The sequence below is a fragment of the Talpa europaea genome (assembly GCF_964194135.1).
Source record: "Talpa europaea genome assembly, chromosome: 1".
NCBI lineage: Eukaryota > Metazoa > Chordata > Mammalia > Eulipotyphla > Talpidae > Talpa > Talpa europaea.
In genome coordinates, this window is record NC_140073.1 from 40,310,371 (window position 1) to 40,325,595 (window position 15,225).

The following is a 15,225-nucleotide window of genomic DNA, read 5'->3' on the forward strand; positions in this document are numbered from 1 at the left end:
TCCTGGTGCTCCAAATGGGAACAGAAGGGCCTGGGGAGAAGAAGCAGGGACAGTGAGCAGAGCCAACACAAAGGGACAGAGCAATATTGAAAAGGTACTAAAGCCTGGAACTTCTGGATCAGTTGACATTCCCAGGTCTGCCAAAGTTGAGCCAATAGGTAGGAGCTAAGTGATGTTGGCTATGACTTGATCTTGAAAGTGACTCCTGAGGTAGGAGTCATTGCAAATGTAAGTTATTTCCTTAAGTAAGAATCAGAGATGGATTGAACACTTAGACCTACAGAAACATTAGGAGCCATCTGGTCTAACACTCCCAACTTCCATATGAGGAAAGTGAGAGTCCAGAAGGAAAAGAGACCTGTCCAAACTCACTCAGGCAGGGCAGAACCATCAGCCTAGGTCTCCTGCCTCCCAATCTAGTTCTTCTTCATTCAGAGGCCATTTACTTTCAGGGCAACCACCAGTTGCTACTTCAGAATATTGGAGGTCCCAATATACTAACTAAGGACACAGCAGCACCTCTGACCAAGTGTGAAATACAGGCTTCCACCTTCGGGCAGAATTCCGAGCCAAAGTTCCACAGTAAACGTGCAGGTAGCAGCCTCACCAGGGGTTTAAAAAACAAACTCTTCTGCACTGTTGGTGGGAGTGCAAACTGGTCCAACCACTGTGGAAAGCTGTGTGGAGATTTCTGGACCTACTAAACATAGAGCTTCCATATGACCCAGCAATTCCACTCCTAGGTATTTACCCAAAGGACACAGAAACATCAATTCCAAAGAACACCTGCACCCCTATGTTTATAGCAGCACTTTACAATAGCTAAGCTTTGGAAACAACCCAAATGCCCAAAAATAGATGACTGGATCAAGAAGATGTGGTACATATATACCATGGAATATTACTCAGCATTCAAAAAAGATAAACACATGCAATTTGCTGCAACATGGATGGCGCTGGAAGGGATCATGCTCAGCGAAATAAGCCAAAAAGAAAAAGAAAAATACCGGATGGTCTCACTCATAGCAGGAATCTAGAAAACTTCAATAAGGGACCAGGAAAATGAATAACTATAAGAAAGTGAAAATCAAAATCAACAAAAAACTATGAACCAGAGACACTTTTAGGGGGGCGGGGGCGGGAGGGGAGGGATTGGGGTCAGAATGGGGGGCTGCAATTGTATGGGGAATATAACAATAAAATTTATAAAAAAAAATAAAAATAAAAAAAAATAAAAAACAAAGTTCCTTTCAATAAGCAAACAAAACTGTTCACACAGATCCTACTTTGACATGTGCATGCAGAAATTAATCCTGACCCCTGTGTTATCCCTGGAATTGGCTAAAGCCCCAGGAGTGACCAGAGGCATGGAACCTAAAGTAAAGCTTAGCAAAACATAGCTTCATACATATGGTGCATGAAACACAGTTTTCACCACTGTAAGATCCTTAAAGAAAAACCCCCCAGATCTAAAATCTCAGACTCTTTCTCAGGCTAAAGATGAGATATGGTTCAGAAGAAAAGAACTTCAATTCTCAGGGAGTCAGAGGCCCTAACCGCCAGACTTCCAGGTATCCCTATAAGCAAAACAAACATGCAATTTTACTTCAAAGACACAAAGTATGTGAGCCTCGAGTACTTCAATTCCAAATGCCAGCCACACTTTTTTTTTTAAAGATTTATTTATTTATTTATTTATTTATTTATTTATTTATTTATTTATTTATTTATACAAGCACTGGGTACAGTCAGAAGCACGGGAGGGTGAGAGAATTCACCAGAGCCAGAGCGGGGAGCAGAGCAGGCAGAAGGACCGAAGTACACTGCTGAGGGGAGCAGCGGGCGGCAGGAGAGGTCTGCGCACCATGTGGGACCCTCCTCTGGTGGCCGGGGAGCAGCCGGGGATCGAACCGGCACTGCAGAGGCTGCGGGCAGCTTCGCAACCCAGCGCTCAACCGCTGCGCCACCGGGGAGTCCCGTCAGCCCCACTTTTTATCTACTACTGATCCAGGGTCAGTGACCCATTCTGGCCCTGGTCCCGTTATGCATGAATCAATGGTTATAATGCCTATACCCAGGTTTATTATAAAGATGAAATAATATATGTACAGCATTTAGCACACTGTCTGGCCCACAGTAACTACTAAATAACAGTGTACCTCTGAGCTTGCTTTTATACATGGGAAGGGATGGATATACCACAGTCCACTTCTGTCCAATTATGCTTTCCCCTCCACTTGGCTGTCCCTGTGGACCCATCTGGGCATACATTCTACCTGAAGCCTAGCCCAACAGCTCTCTCTTCCCTCTACTTATCCACTGAACATAAACAAGTGGTCAGCTAAGGACGACACTCAGGTTCTTGAAGGTCAGGATGCACCACGTTACTTCAAACTGTTCCCATCTCCCCAGACATACCTACACCTCCCTGGCCAAGGCCCTGACCAGGGCAGCCCCTAGTTTAGTAGGGCTCTTGTCTTTTCCAAGGTGAATCTAATCATGGCGGCTTACTGTAGCCCCTAGCCTTGTTCTGAGCCTGACAGATCAGACCTGAACATCCACAGCCAAAGATAATTCCTAGACTCAGTTTACCAGTAGGAAATTGCCTGGGGTATGAATCTGCAGTGAGATCAGTGAGCAGATATACCCCTCCAGAGATTGGAGCAGAGAGTGAGAGAAGCCTGATAATAAAGCTGCCAAGGATCTCAGGGCCCAAGCCCATTCCACAGATTGCTCCATAAGAAGTTGCATTAAAGTCACATCAATGTCAGGTTCTCAGCTATATGTCTGCACTGACCATGTCTGTGACAGTACTGTATATCGTGGCCATCAAGGGGCATTAAAAGTCTTCACAGGAGAAGAAGAGAAAGGAACCAGCAGTCTCCGATCGCCTGCTGCAGGTAATACTCATCCATGACCTTCTGCAGTAGGTACTATTACCTTCAAGTTGCCAATAAAACCAAAGACTCGAAAAATTCATGAAGCTTCTGTGCCTCCACTATGCTGCCTGACCACAATGTCTTAAAAGTTCTGGGAAAAACAAAGAAAAACTAAGAGTCTAAAGCAGTATGTGCCCAGTTCTTAGCACCTTCACTCACTCAGCAGGCAAAACTAGCCTACAACTACATTCCTCATTCAATGATGGTGGAGTCAACTCCTTTCAGATAAAATCTAGAGGAATATGGGAAATCCATAAAGATACTCATGACCTTTGCCCATCCATTTCACCCCCAAGACTGCAACTTAATGAAACAGTTCAACCAAGTATTCACTGCAGGGTCCACCACAGTGACAATACAAGGGGGGAGAATGATCTGTATATCCGACATTTGAAGAATGAGTTAGAAAAATCCCAGAATCTTCAAATCATCTAATGTTACACGGTCATTCCAAGTGATCTTAAAGACCAAGGGGGGAAACAAAACAAAGCATTTGTGATAAATGATGAATACCAGACATCACTACCATTTTGTAAAGTGTACATGCAAAAAGGAATGTAGAATGGTAACATGATGGATGGTTTTATGATTATATTTCTCATGTCTGTTTGAGTGGTGTTGTTTTAGTACCTTTTCAATGAGAGACAGACAGATTCACCCCAGCAAGAAGGAAGGCCCAGGAGGACCAGGGTTGGGATATGAAGTAGAAATTGAGACCCGTCCTACATACCCGGAAGGAGGAGGCCAGGCAGGCCCCAGGGGAGGGAAGCTCTCCAGGTATGGAGAGGTTGTAATTAGTCTGATGCTAATTACAGAAGTCTCACTAGCTTATTAATTTTTTGACAGACTCTGAATGAAGACTGTATTCCTTCATTAAGTCAGCTTGGGTTCAGAGGCACATTTCCTATGTGGCCATCCTCATTCTTCTTAAAAGCCCAGCCTTTTCTTTTTTTTTTTTTTTTTAAGGGCAGCAGCAAAGGAAAATTTAGTAATAGAAACACATACCCTGGAGAAATTAAGACTCCTGCCTTAAATGTAGAAATTCAAGACATTTCAGGGAACTAAAGGGGCTTGAGTAAGCAACTCAACTACAGTGTATTCTGCACTGGGAAATATAAACAGAAGCGCAAGCTACTTATTAGCTTAATATTCAAGGCCCCCTTGAATGGGTTCCAACCCATCTTTCTGATATCACGTCATACCCATTCCCACAGAGAGGCCACACTCAAGTTAAACTGAACCAACAGCAGTTCCCCTCAAACACTTTCTTCACTATTCAATCCCCACGACTCTATTCAAGCTGTGTGCCCACCTGAAAGTTTTCTTCTCTCTTACGGTCTCTCGTTCATGTCTGACCTATCCTCCAAGGTACAGCTCAAAGCCATGTACTTCTCGAAGACTAACGCAATCCCTGTACCCTGGATGCATTTCCAATTCTTTGAAGTGGATCCAGAGTCCTCTGAATCTCTCTCTAGTTGTTATGCACAGTCTGCCTTGCAGCAAGTAACTGGAAGGCAAGGACTCCTTTAAATTTCTGCATGGAACCTACTGTCATGCCCCATTTATAGGCATGAGGAAGCCCTCAGTAAATGCTTCACTGACCAGTAAGGAAAAAAGATGCAGCACATCAATGAAAAGTCAGTTCCTACCTCCGTTGCTCCCGTTAAACAATGCAGAGACGAGGGGGTGCTCTTCTGTGGCCTGGAGACGGGAAGGGATGACTCCTGCTTTTCTAGATTCCAGCCTTCATGAGATTCCAACGTCCTCCCTAGCTGACCATAGTCAGCACGGCCCCAGGTAAACACCTTGCCAGTTTCTAAAAATAAACATTATCTAAATTAAGGCTACATTCCATGTTTAAGCTCTCAGAGGTAGGCAATGAATTACAGGAGAAGGTGTGAACCTTTAATACCAACTACTGTGTAGCAGACACTGTCTTCTTATAAAGAAAACACATAGAGTATTCACATTTTTACAGATCTAAGAACTGAGGTTCAGAGGGAAGAAATGACTTGCCCAAAATCAATGAAGTGATGAGTACCAGAGGCTGATGCTAAAGCCTATTTTTCTGAATTTTTAGAGATACAGATAGGACTACAGATAATACTCCAGCCAACCCTTCCCCTGCCCACATGCTCCTCATGCTTGGCCTCTCCTCTGTTCTCTTCCTCTGCTCTCTCACTCTATCCAGAGTCCCCGTCAAATACCTTGAAGTTTCCCAGGCTTCTGACTTGCCCCATTCACAATCTCCCAGGGCTTTACTTTGAGCTCAATTAATAGCCGGTCTTATGTGTTCACCCCTCCACATAAATCAAGAGGGCCTTTCTATGCTCCTCCCCAAAGGAGCAATTCTAACAGTCCCAGGGCAAGCATCCATGTGTGCTAGTGGAACTGGAATAGGAAAGGAGGAAAAAAGGACAGCATCAGAGGGAGCCAGGAAAGCATTCCATGCCCCAGATGCTCTACTTGGGAAGCTTGGTCAGTGCTAAAGACAATAGAAGAAAATGAAGTTCGGAAAAACAGAAATGTCCTCTCTTCTTCCAGATAAGAGAAAATTCACCAAACTAATTCAATTGTACCAAGTGCCGCATTTGTTATTTCAACAGAAATGCAAAATCCGATGAGGCATAGATTATTAACAGATTCTCTGCAATAAATATGCATAACCATGTGCGCTGTATAAATTCTTTATACATGTTTATTTTAACAAAGAAAAACTTTGCTTAAGAGACAAAACACCAAGTAATGCATATTAAATTCTAGACAAATCTACTACATACTCTGTGTTTAGTACCAAAGCTTCATCTGGCCCTACATTCAACATATGGTTTATAGTGTCAGCAAAAAAACAACCACAGACTCACAGGGGAAATGTCAGATGATGGCAGGGATACAGTTCTCAGGATCAATCTGCTCATGGACACCAACACAGATACCATGAAACTCCCAGGAATCTGAGTTCTGAGTTTCCTCAAAGAGGGAACAGAGTCCCACGAGAAACAAGCTGTAATACAAGAACTGGGAGTGGCCCCATTCAGATGCACTGTTTCCTGGCTTCACATGTGCTGTTCCTTTGTCATGGGTGTCCTTTTCCTTACATTACTGACCTGCTAAGCTATGACTCAATGTATAGAGTCCAGTTCAGGTTGTGACTCCTTTCTTAACTCCCCAATTATCCAGAGAAAGGGAGAAATCCACCCTGCTGTGAGCCACCTTTATTACTGTTCTCATCAACTACTCAGTTCCCATTTAACAGGTGAGGAAATTAGACTAAGATTTCTTCACCTGACCAGTCCGTGGTCACACAGCTAAGCCACCTCTCCTTCTACTAGCCCAACGCACCCCAGTGCATCGGTAATCCACACGGGTCCACATCCCAGGACACCACTCAGCACTCTCAGCTTCTGTAGGAGTAGACCCAAAAAAAGCCCACCTTCCCAGGACCCACAAAGCATCCAAAATTGGAAAACTGCCCATGCACCCGAGCTAACTAGGACTGACAACCAAGCTGCCTTAGCAAGGAGATCCCCAAGAAGCCAGAGCATGAGACTCATACTTTTCAAGTGACCCCAACATTCTTCTGATAGCAAGATGCTATCTGTAAGACTATAGAAAGAACTATTATCACAAATCCCACATGGATTCTTTCTTATCAAATAAAACATCTTAGAACCTTCTCGCTATTGATTATTGATGTCCAAGACAGGCAAGACTGCCAGAATATGGTGCTGCCATTATTACATCTCCAATAGCAATTCTACCATTCTCCTTACATAGCACTTTTCACCTTCAAAGCACTTTACCAAGATTAACTAATTAATCTGCATCCTCCCTGGGGAGACCATAGACATTCTATTAGAGACAAGCCCAGAAACCAAGATGACTGGATGTCCAGGTTTTGGTCTCCAGCCTAAAGCTGCTGCTCAGTCAGGTAGGGGTACTCTCTAAAGCGGTGTGTTAATCCCAAAATATATTCTGCATCAGAATGCTTGCAGAAGATGGAGGGGGCTCTTTTATTGTCCATTGTCTTTTAAACAGATATTTCCTGACCACCCCCCAGGCATCCGGTACATTCACAGACACTACCTCAACGAATCCTTGGAACAATTCTACGTCGTATAAGTTATGAAGTTCTTTTACAGACATTAAAACACTTGAGAGGTTAAATGATTTGGTGAAGTCCAATCAACCAACAGGTAGTGGAATCAAGATTTAGACCTGTGTCTCCTCTTAGACCAGCAGAAGCTGTGGAGACTGTATAGTTGCTATCACAGACTGGCGAGACTAGCTGATGAAACAGCCCTTCTCACAGTGTTTGAGAAGTAGGAAAACCCAGACTAAGTGGATATGTTCTGTGTACCATCCAGCTTTCCTCACAAGAATGGCCTCCGTCCCAAGAGGCCATGCAGAACTCAGGGCTATAAGCACTGAAATGAAAGCATTAAACACAAGTTATATGATTTTAGGCTACCGGAGTAAAAAAAAACAATGACTTCAAATACAGAAAATGTTCATTAATATACTATAGATAATGTCTGTCTCAAGCTGAAGCATGTTGTCACATCCATTGAGGTCCAGATCACAAATGTAACAAAAGGATCTTTTCCTTAAAGAATTATATGACGGCTATTAATGTCACCCAAAAAACATAGGCATGTGTCTCCAGATAAAGGAGAGAAATGACAAATGGCACAAGTAAAATGTAATTTAAAGGACTGACCATACGAGAACTAACAGAATAAATGCAGAGCCAAGAAATATACATGGCAAAAGGTCGAAGTAATGTAGAAAACAGTAGGGGCCAAATGAGTGGTATTGACAAAGAATACCTAGGGAGCTTGGAGGAAGTGTTTCAAGCTGGAATGGTCCTAGCAGGCTGGATGGAACAAGGGGCATTTAAGGTGAATTCCTGGAGAGTAAAAGAAAATGGGAGAATATTCTAGGAGTGGGGAGATGGATGAAAAATGACTTAAAACCCAAGGCAGAAGGTGGGCAGGTGGAGACAGAGTGGGGATCATGCAGAAGGGAGTGGGAGACAGTCAGCACTGCCAGGTTGTGGGTCTGGATCATACTTCCATCCCTGGGATCCCCAAACCATTTGCTTGCATTCCCCTATCAGTAAAATATTTTTTGACATGTTACTGATATATGCATATTCCTTTATTTTTTTAAAGTATGCACCTGTATTATACACATCTACAGGCTAGAAATACATACCCTTACTTAAATATATGCAGTGTAAAACATATGCACAAAGTAGAAAAACTAAAGAATGAGAGAACCATCAAAGAAGTCCTCTAATTTTCTCTTCCTACATCCTAGCACTGCACACTCATTTCAGGCACTGCTGCTAAGCAGAGCAGGGGGGAGATTGCTGACTTCTGAGCACGGGTGAGGCCCAATGAAAGGGTTCTTTGGGACTAACAAGTCTGGCAAAGGATTGGAGGGAATCAGTAACAATACTACTCAAAACTAACACTTCCCTCCACAGCATTTACTATGTGCCTAAACATTCTGGTCTAAGAACTCTCTACATACTGTTCCAAACATTTGCTATACAGCAGTGCCCTGACTACCCCTCCCAACAACCCCGTGAGACAGATACTCTTACCAGCCCCATTTTTCTGGGAATAAGGCACTTACCCAAAGTCACAGAGGTAGTAAGTAAAAAACGGAAGGAAGAAAGGAAACACTACCTTGTTTACAATAACACAAGCCTCAGAGGCATCAGAGCTAAAACTAGGGTTGAAGTCACAGGAGGAAACAAAGGTAAAAATTTGCAAGGGTTGGCACCCCATTAGACCTGAGAGAAAGGAAACAGGAAAAAATAAACACCACTCTGAGATTTCAGGATTTCAAGGTTAGCAGGAAGGTGGTGGTGCTGTTAAAAGAATTAGACAAGGGCAGACGCGCTTGACTGGGGGTCCCAACAGTGGGAATCATGAAACTTTGTTTCATTATCAAATGATTTCACTCTTTTGTGGCCTTTTGCAAACATTGCATCAAACAGTCAAATATCAATAAAAAGTGAATGGGAGAAAGTCTACTAGGTGCAAAGCACGAATGGGATGTGGGAGAATGGGGGCTCTGAAGTCAGAGGTGACTCAGGAAGGTAGGTGGATGATAAATATTCAAGGAGCCAGCTTCCTTCACCATCCATCTGGGGTATGCCTGGAATGGTGGTAAAGGCAGGTACTAAGGCCAGAGCTACAGCAAGAAGCCACTTGCAATATCTGAGCTCCTCGGGGAAGAGGAATTTCTACTCTGTTCTAGGGAAAGAAGCCCTGTAGGTAGCAAGAAAATAGATTACAGTATAATATAAGGAACATCCATATTTTCTTAATAGAAGTTGTCCCGAAAGGGAACAGAATGTCATTGAAGATATCAAAATGGAGTTAGCAAATAGTGGTGATGTTATATTAAAAAAAAAAAACCATGGCTCCAGCAGGGAAAAGGTCTATAACTAACTTCTATAACTCCTCCTTTTCTGCTCTGTGACAAACTCCATGGAAATATGCCTAATGATAATGACCAAGGACTGGTCAAGCACAGAAATAATGGTCTGAGTCATCCAGTTCAGGAAGGAGAGAGCTCAGGTGCCAGAGGCAGTCACACAAGCCACTTCCTACTCCCCTCTGTCCCCACTACCCCTGACCCTGTTCATCTGGTCAACTCCTACTTACTCTTAAACTCTGGTAAGTCTCAATCCAGATCAGATCCTTCTGAGCAACAATCTCACAGAGCCATGTTCCTCATCCTGGAAGCACTTCAGTTTATAAATGTACACTCATTAGGAGGACTATTTGATTAAAGTCTGTGTCCTCTTCAGGAGAGCCAGTCTGTGATAGCAGGAACTGTTTCTGCTCATCCCTGAAGCCTAGAATAATGCCCAGCACAAAGTAGGTGCTCAAGAAAATATTTGTTACCTGAATGAACAAATGAACACATGAACCTAATTCTACCCACCTACTTGCTCACTACTGAATTTGGCATCTGTAAGCTCTATAATCTTAAACAAATTACTCCACATCTGCAAAACAGGGATAATAACATCTAACTTGAAAAGCTGTTGCAAGGATACTTTTGCATAAAGCACATGACATGCAATAGTACATGTTAGCCAGTACTACTATTATTCTCCCAAACTGAACATCACAGTCTTATCAAGGATTTCCACAGTTCCACCCACAGTTTCTACCAATTTGTCAAATCATCTCCGCCAACTCCCATCTACTGATGTCTTAGGGTCAATTCCTGTACTCACTGAGAAAGGGAAGAGCACTGAAGGCTTTATTGTAGAATTTTGGATTTCGGTTAAGATGCAAGCATAGTATCTGGCATATCAGAAACATCTTAAATACTACACGATATAGATAAATTAAGACTAGGGAAAAGGAGAGCAATGAAGAAGAGCGATGAAACATGGTGAGTCAAAGAAGAGAGGAAGATTTACCCTAAGACTCAGAAAATAATCCTGGCTTATCTTCTAGGCTACATGACCTTGAGCAAGTCCCCTCTCTCCTAGGGGCCTCATTTTCCCATCCATAGACCAAGTGGACTGAAATAGATGGCCTCTGAAACATCTTCCTGATCTAAAGTCTATGATGACCTCTAAAGCTCCTCAGTGTCCAAATGAGTGATATACAATCTCATTTTATTGGCACCTTTTGGAATGCTTGGTCTAAATGTGACATCCACTCTAATATCAAAGGCTACTAATATAGTGAACAATTTAAGTAGAAATTGGGGCTTGGCTTTACATTTACAAAAATATACCCAAAAAAAAAAAAAAAAAAACTTTGTAAAAATTTCCCAAACCTCTAAAGTTGTATCATGAACAAAATCACATAACAAAAGTTCTGGAGTTTTTAGAAAGTTAATAATCCAGGAATAATGCTTCTATACATGAGAGAAGAAACAACTGCAAAGAAAGTGAACAAAAACATAAGGGACTGAGGAGAACATATTTATTGAGAGTTGACTCTCCACAGAACTATTTTAGCCTCTGCCAGTAAGTTAAACAATTTAATCATTTAATCAGCCCTCAATGATTGGTGGGAATCCCCTTTTACAGAAAAAGAAACAGTGGCTAAAGTTGAGAATGTCTTGCTTAAGATCACACAGCCAATAAGTAGCACCTGCACAGGGCTCGACCCAGAGCGGTGATCAGTGTTTGCAGAAAGGAAAGAGAGGTTAAGCTCCTATCAGGAACTTTTATATGCCACCAAAGATGGCAGAGACCATCCCCGCCAACTCCTCAGAGAGAGAGCAAGACTGTGGAAAATAACTTTTCCAAGTCACATAGGTGATGGAGAAACAGAGCCAGGTATTCATAAGATTCAACAAATAGTTACTGAGTACTGACTGACCACCAGTGCTGTCCCAGGTGCCACGGGCCACAGCACTGCACAAAACAGACAATAGACAGAAAATAGACAAAAAAGACAAAAAACACTGAGGGCATAGCCCTGCCAAGACTGTATGTGCTCCAGAGAAATAAAGCACAGGAAAAGTGGACAGGCAGAGCTGAGTGGGCGGCGGCCCAGGACTGGCTCCCAACTTCATCTGGGGCTTTTCCCCTATGGTACAGCACCTTTTTGAAAGGAAGAATCAGAAATTTAAGAGATCTCAGCCAACTCACAGGAGCAATGAAACTTGCTCTACCTAACTCTCAGGATGATGATGAAAAGGGAGACAATAAACATCTCTGCAAACTCTGAGCTATGACTACCACCCTTTCTCTAGAGCCGGCTGGCAAAGAACCATCATGGGAGGCTGCACCGTGTGCTCCTGTTGGGGGCAGGGGGTGCTCTGGCTGAGTGCCTGGGCTCCTGCTCCTCTGGGCCCAGCAGCACATCAGGCTGTTAGTCATACCTTGCAGCCACTTGGCACCCAGAGAAAAATCTCTGATTGAGGCCGGGGCCTCTGCAGATGTTTCCCAACTCATTTCACATTCAAACTCCAAAGCTTCTTCACACACTTTTAGAGTCTTATTAATAACATTTTAAAATGTAGATTGCTGCCTAATCTTAGCTGCGTAATTAAAAAAATAATCTTGCTTCTCTCCCTCCCAGCAAGAAAGGAAACTATACCCCAGGGCTTCTGCAGCTAACAATCACACCCTGCAGAAAAGCTAGTAGGAGGCTGGGGTGGGGGTGGGGGGGGCAGCCGGGGTGGGGGGAGGGCCTGTTGGGGTGGGTGCTGAAACCAAGAAGTGAATCTAATCCCTTAATTTAGAAAAAATGAAAATGAAGCTAAAGGAGAGGAATGATCTGTCCAAGGACACACGATGTATTTTGACAGACCCAAAACCAGAATCCCAGTTTCCTGATTCCCAGGGGAGACTGTCTACTGCCTAGTGTGGAGAAAAAGAAGGAAGCCAGCCTTTAAGTTCTTGGGGGCTAGAAATCACATCTATGTGATTCTCCTTATGCAGTGAGCACTGCTCACCTGGAGAAAGAGTGGGAGTTTTCATGTGTTCAAGATTAGGGAAGTAAATTCAGAATTCTTTACGTTCAATTCAGACTTACACAGCATCTGAACAAGAAGGAACCTCAGGGCACTTTTAACCTGTCTGCTTCTAGGTGGGAAAAGGTCCAGTAAAGAAAGTGACTTACTACCCAGGTTCAAATAGAGTTAGAAGCAAAAAAAGCAAGACTGGAACCCAGGCCACATGACTTCTGGTAGATTCTGTCCACAGCTTCTTGGAAAAGTAGCAGCGCACCTCTCAAAGTTTCCACCGCTACCTACATCGGCTAATCACCAAAGCCTTCCTGGGCCCCCCAGTAGGGAAGAACAGAGACAGGCGAGGTCTACACTGTTCCTCCCTGCCTGTCCCCTGGGGTGACTTACTGAAAGGCGCAAAGGCTGGAAAGTGGAAGAGAAACACCCCTACTTCCATCACCTGAGGGTTCACTTCTCCCTACCTAGAACCACCATCCTGACCCTGGACTTCACTTCAATCATTGTCCATTGCAAAAGATGATCAGCAGTTTCCATCTCTGTGAAGGTACAAAAAAAGAAGGGGGGAAAAAAAGGCCAAGCACTGCACCCAGCTGTTGGTGAGGCCCTGTAGATGACGATGACTCAGTGCCCAAGCTGGAGGCTGAAGCTGGGAAGGAGACTAGGGAGACAGCACAGCCCAGGGAAAGCCACAGTTCCCAAACACGCCTGGGCCTGCAGGGAGGAGCCCTTGAGTTCCTCCAGTATCCCAGCCCCTGGTTATGGGAACATAGCTCCCCCTGCAGACTACAATCCCTAAACTAGCGCTAGTAATCCTGCAAAGCTCAGGTACGGAAAGTACACCATTTTATTAGAAAGCCAGGGTCCCACCTCTGAAACCCCAAGAGATCCCACAAGCCCCAGAAATACTATTTGTATCCTCAGCTCCCAAAGAGAAATTGGCTTTCAGTTATTGGGAGGTTCCAATGAAGATCTTTAAACAGAGGAGATAAGGGTACTTTCCAAAATTTGGTTGGGCAAATAATTCACCCAAGAGCAGGAGTTAGGAGAGGAGAGGGTCTGTCCTGGAATGCTAACTGTGGACAACAATTGTGAACATCTTTGGACATGACTCTGGATGGTTCCTCTCAAATTTCCTATCTGCCTCCCTGAAACTCTCCCACATTCTTCCTGAAAGGTGGATATAAAAGACCTATTGTGGTCCTACTAGAGCTGCACTCAAGGATAGGGGAACAGGGACCTCCCTGGTGGCACAAGGGATTAAGACGCACTATGAAGCTATCTGCAACCACTGCAGCATGAGTTCGATCCCCAGCCAGGGAGCTACCCACATGGCGCAGCAGACCTCTCCTGTCTCACCCACTGCTCCCCTCAGCAATGTATTTCAGTGTATCTGCCTGTTCTGCTCCCCACTCTGTCTCTGGTGAATCCTCTCAGCCCCTGCAGCTCTGGCCTGTACCCCAGTCTCTTGTATGCATAAATAAATCTTTGGGGGAAAAAAGGATAGGGGAGCAGTCTCCCACCCCACATGAGAGGAAGACAGCAAGGGTGAGAACTGAGCAGCAGCTCAAGGTCAGGAAGAGTTTCTGGTTGTGGTTTGGGGCCTTGTCACTTGCATCAAGGAGTGGCCATAAGGAGCACAGCCAGAAGAGGCTACTGTAGAGAATCCACTATGATCCACGCTCACCAGGGAAGGGAGTCCCAGTAGTTTCAATGTAGGTGGCTGGTAGAGGCTGGGGATCAGAGTTCACTGTCAAGGCTGGCAGGGTATGTGACAGGCGCTGCAGCTACACTCAAAGTGATCATCTGGAGGTGCCTGGCCTCATGGTATGCAAGGCCGCCCTGCCACTTTCATGGTGGGACAGGCTGTCTCTCTTTTCCACATCTGCTAATCTCTCTCCCACGCTGCTCCCCGCTCCCATCTGTCCCTCAGGCCCAAGAAGAAATACCCATTACTGGCACCCCACCTGCCAAGGAACTCCAAGTCACCAGTGTGAACCTTTGCACAAGACTGACAGCATTCCAGCCCGCCTCCCAGGGCATCCATACTGAGTCACAACAGGGGTGCTAAGAAGCAATGCTGCAGTGCCTTTCCTAGGAGAGGCTGGCTTTCCCATGGCCAGGAACTGGGAAAGGCATCTGCTACACAGGATTTTTCATTTTACAGGATCAGCTCCAACCAAATCAGCAAAGCACTGTTACTATGGACCATCTGCCAGGACCCGGAAACAGCCCTGTTATATAAAGGGGTGTAATGAAATTTATTAAAGTGAATTCTTTCTTCACAAAGGAGCCAAAGCACTTGAAGACTCTCTTAAGAGAGTGATGGGGTGGGGTAAAGGCAATGGAAGGAATCCACTGGGTTCTAACCCTGGCTCTGCTATCCATTAACTCTGCTATCCATCTCACTGGGCTTCTGTTTTCTCAAATTACAAACAAAAATGAGGCAGCCCATTCCTGCATTAGAATTCCATGACTTAATAATGCTTTCACCAAAATGGCAATAATAATAGTAATAATAATAATAATAAGCTTACTTTGATATTAATTTTGTACTATAGGGTTAATTTTCTTTAAAAACAAAAAAAGAGTAGTGCCTCCATAGTTATGGACTTAAAAGAGGGAAGTAATGAGCAGGAGTCACTGACTCAGGGGCAGACTGGATGAAGGAAAAACCAAAGGCTAGAACCTTCTATTAGCCCAGGAAAGAAAGACCCAAGCAAATCTGGCCAGAAAGCTGCACGATGAATGACCCCCTGTGCACAAAGAGATTTCCAGTTTGCAAGGTCATTCCCATCCATGACCTCACTTGAGCCTCATATCA

The 15,225-nt window shown here is 44.1% G+C and overlaps 1 protein-coding gene across 1 annotated transcript in view; it reads right to left on the reverse strand.

Moving 5' to 3' along the window:
• SERGEF (secretion regulating guanine nucleotide exchange factor) overlaps positions 1–15,225 on the reverse strand; it is a gene marked incomplete at its 5' end in the record, with an annotated part of 211,025 nt that overhangs the window by 160,299 nt on the left and 35,501 nt on the right. Inside the window, one exon of the mRNA XM_084249652.1 lies at positions 4,589–4,755. Within this exon, the coding sequence (XP_084105778.1) occupies positions 4,589–4,755 (167 nt within the window). The remainder of the gene's footprint in view (positions 1–4,588; positions 4,756–15,225) is intronic.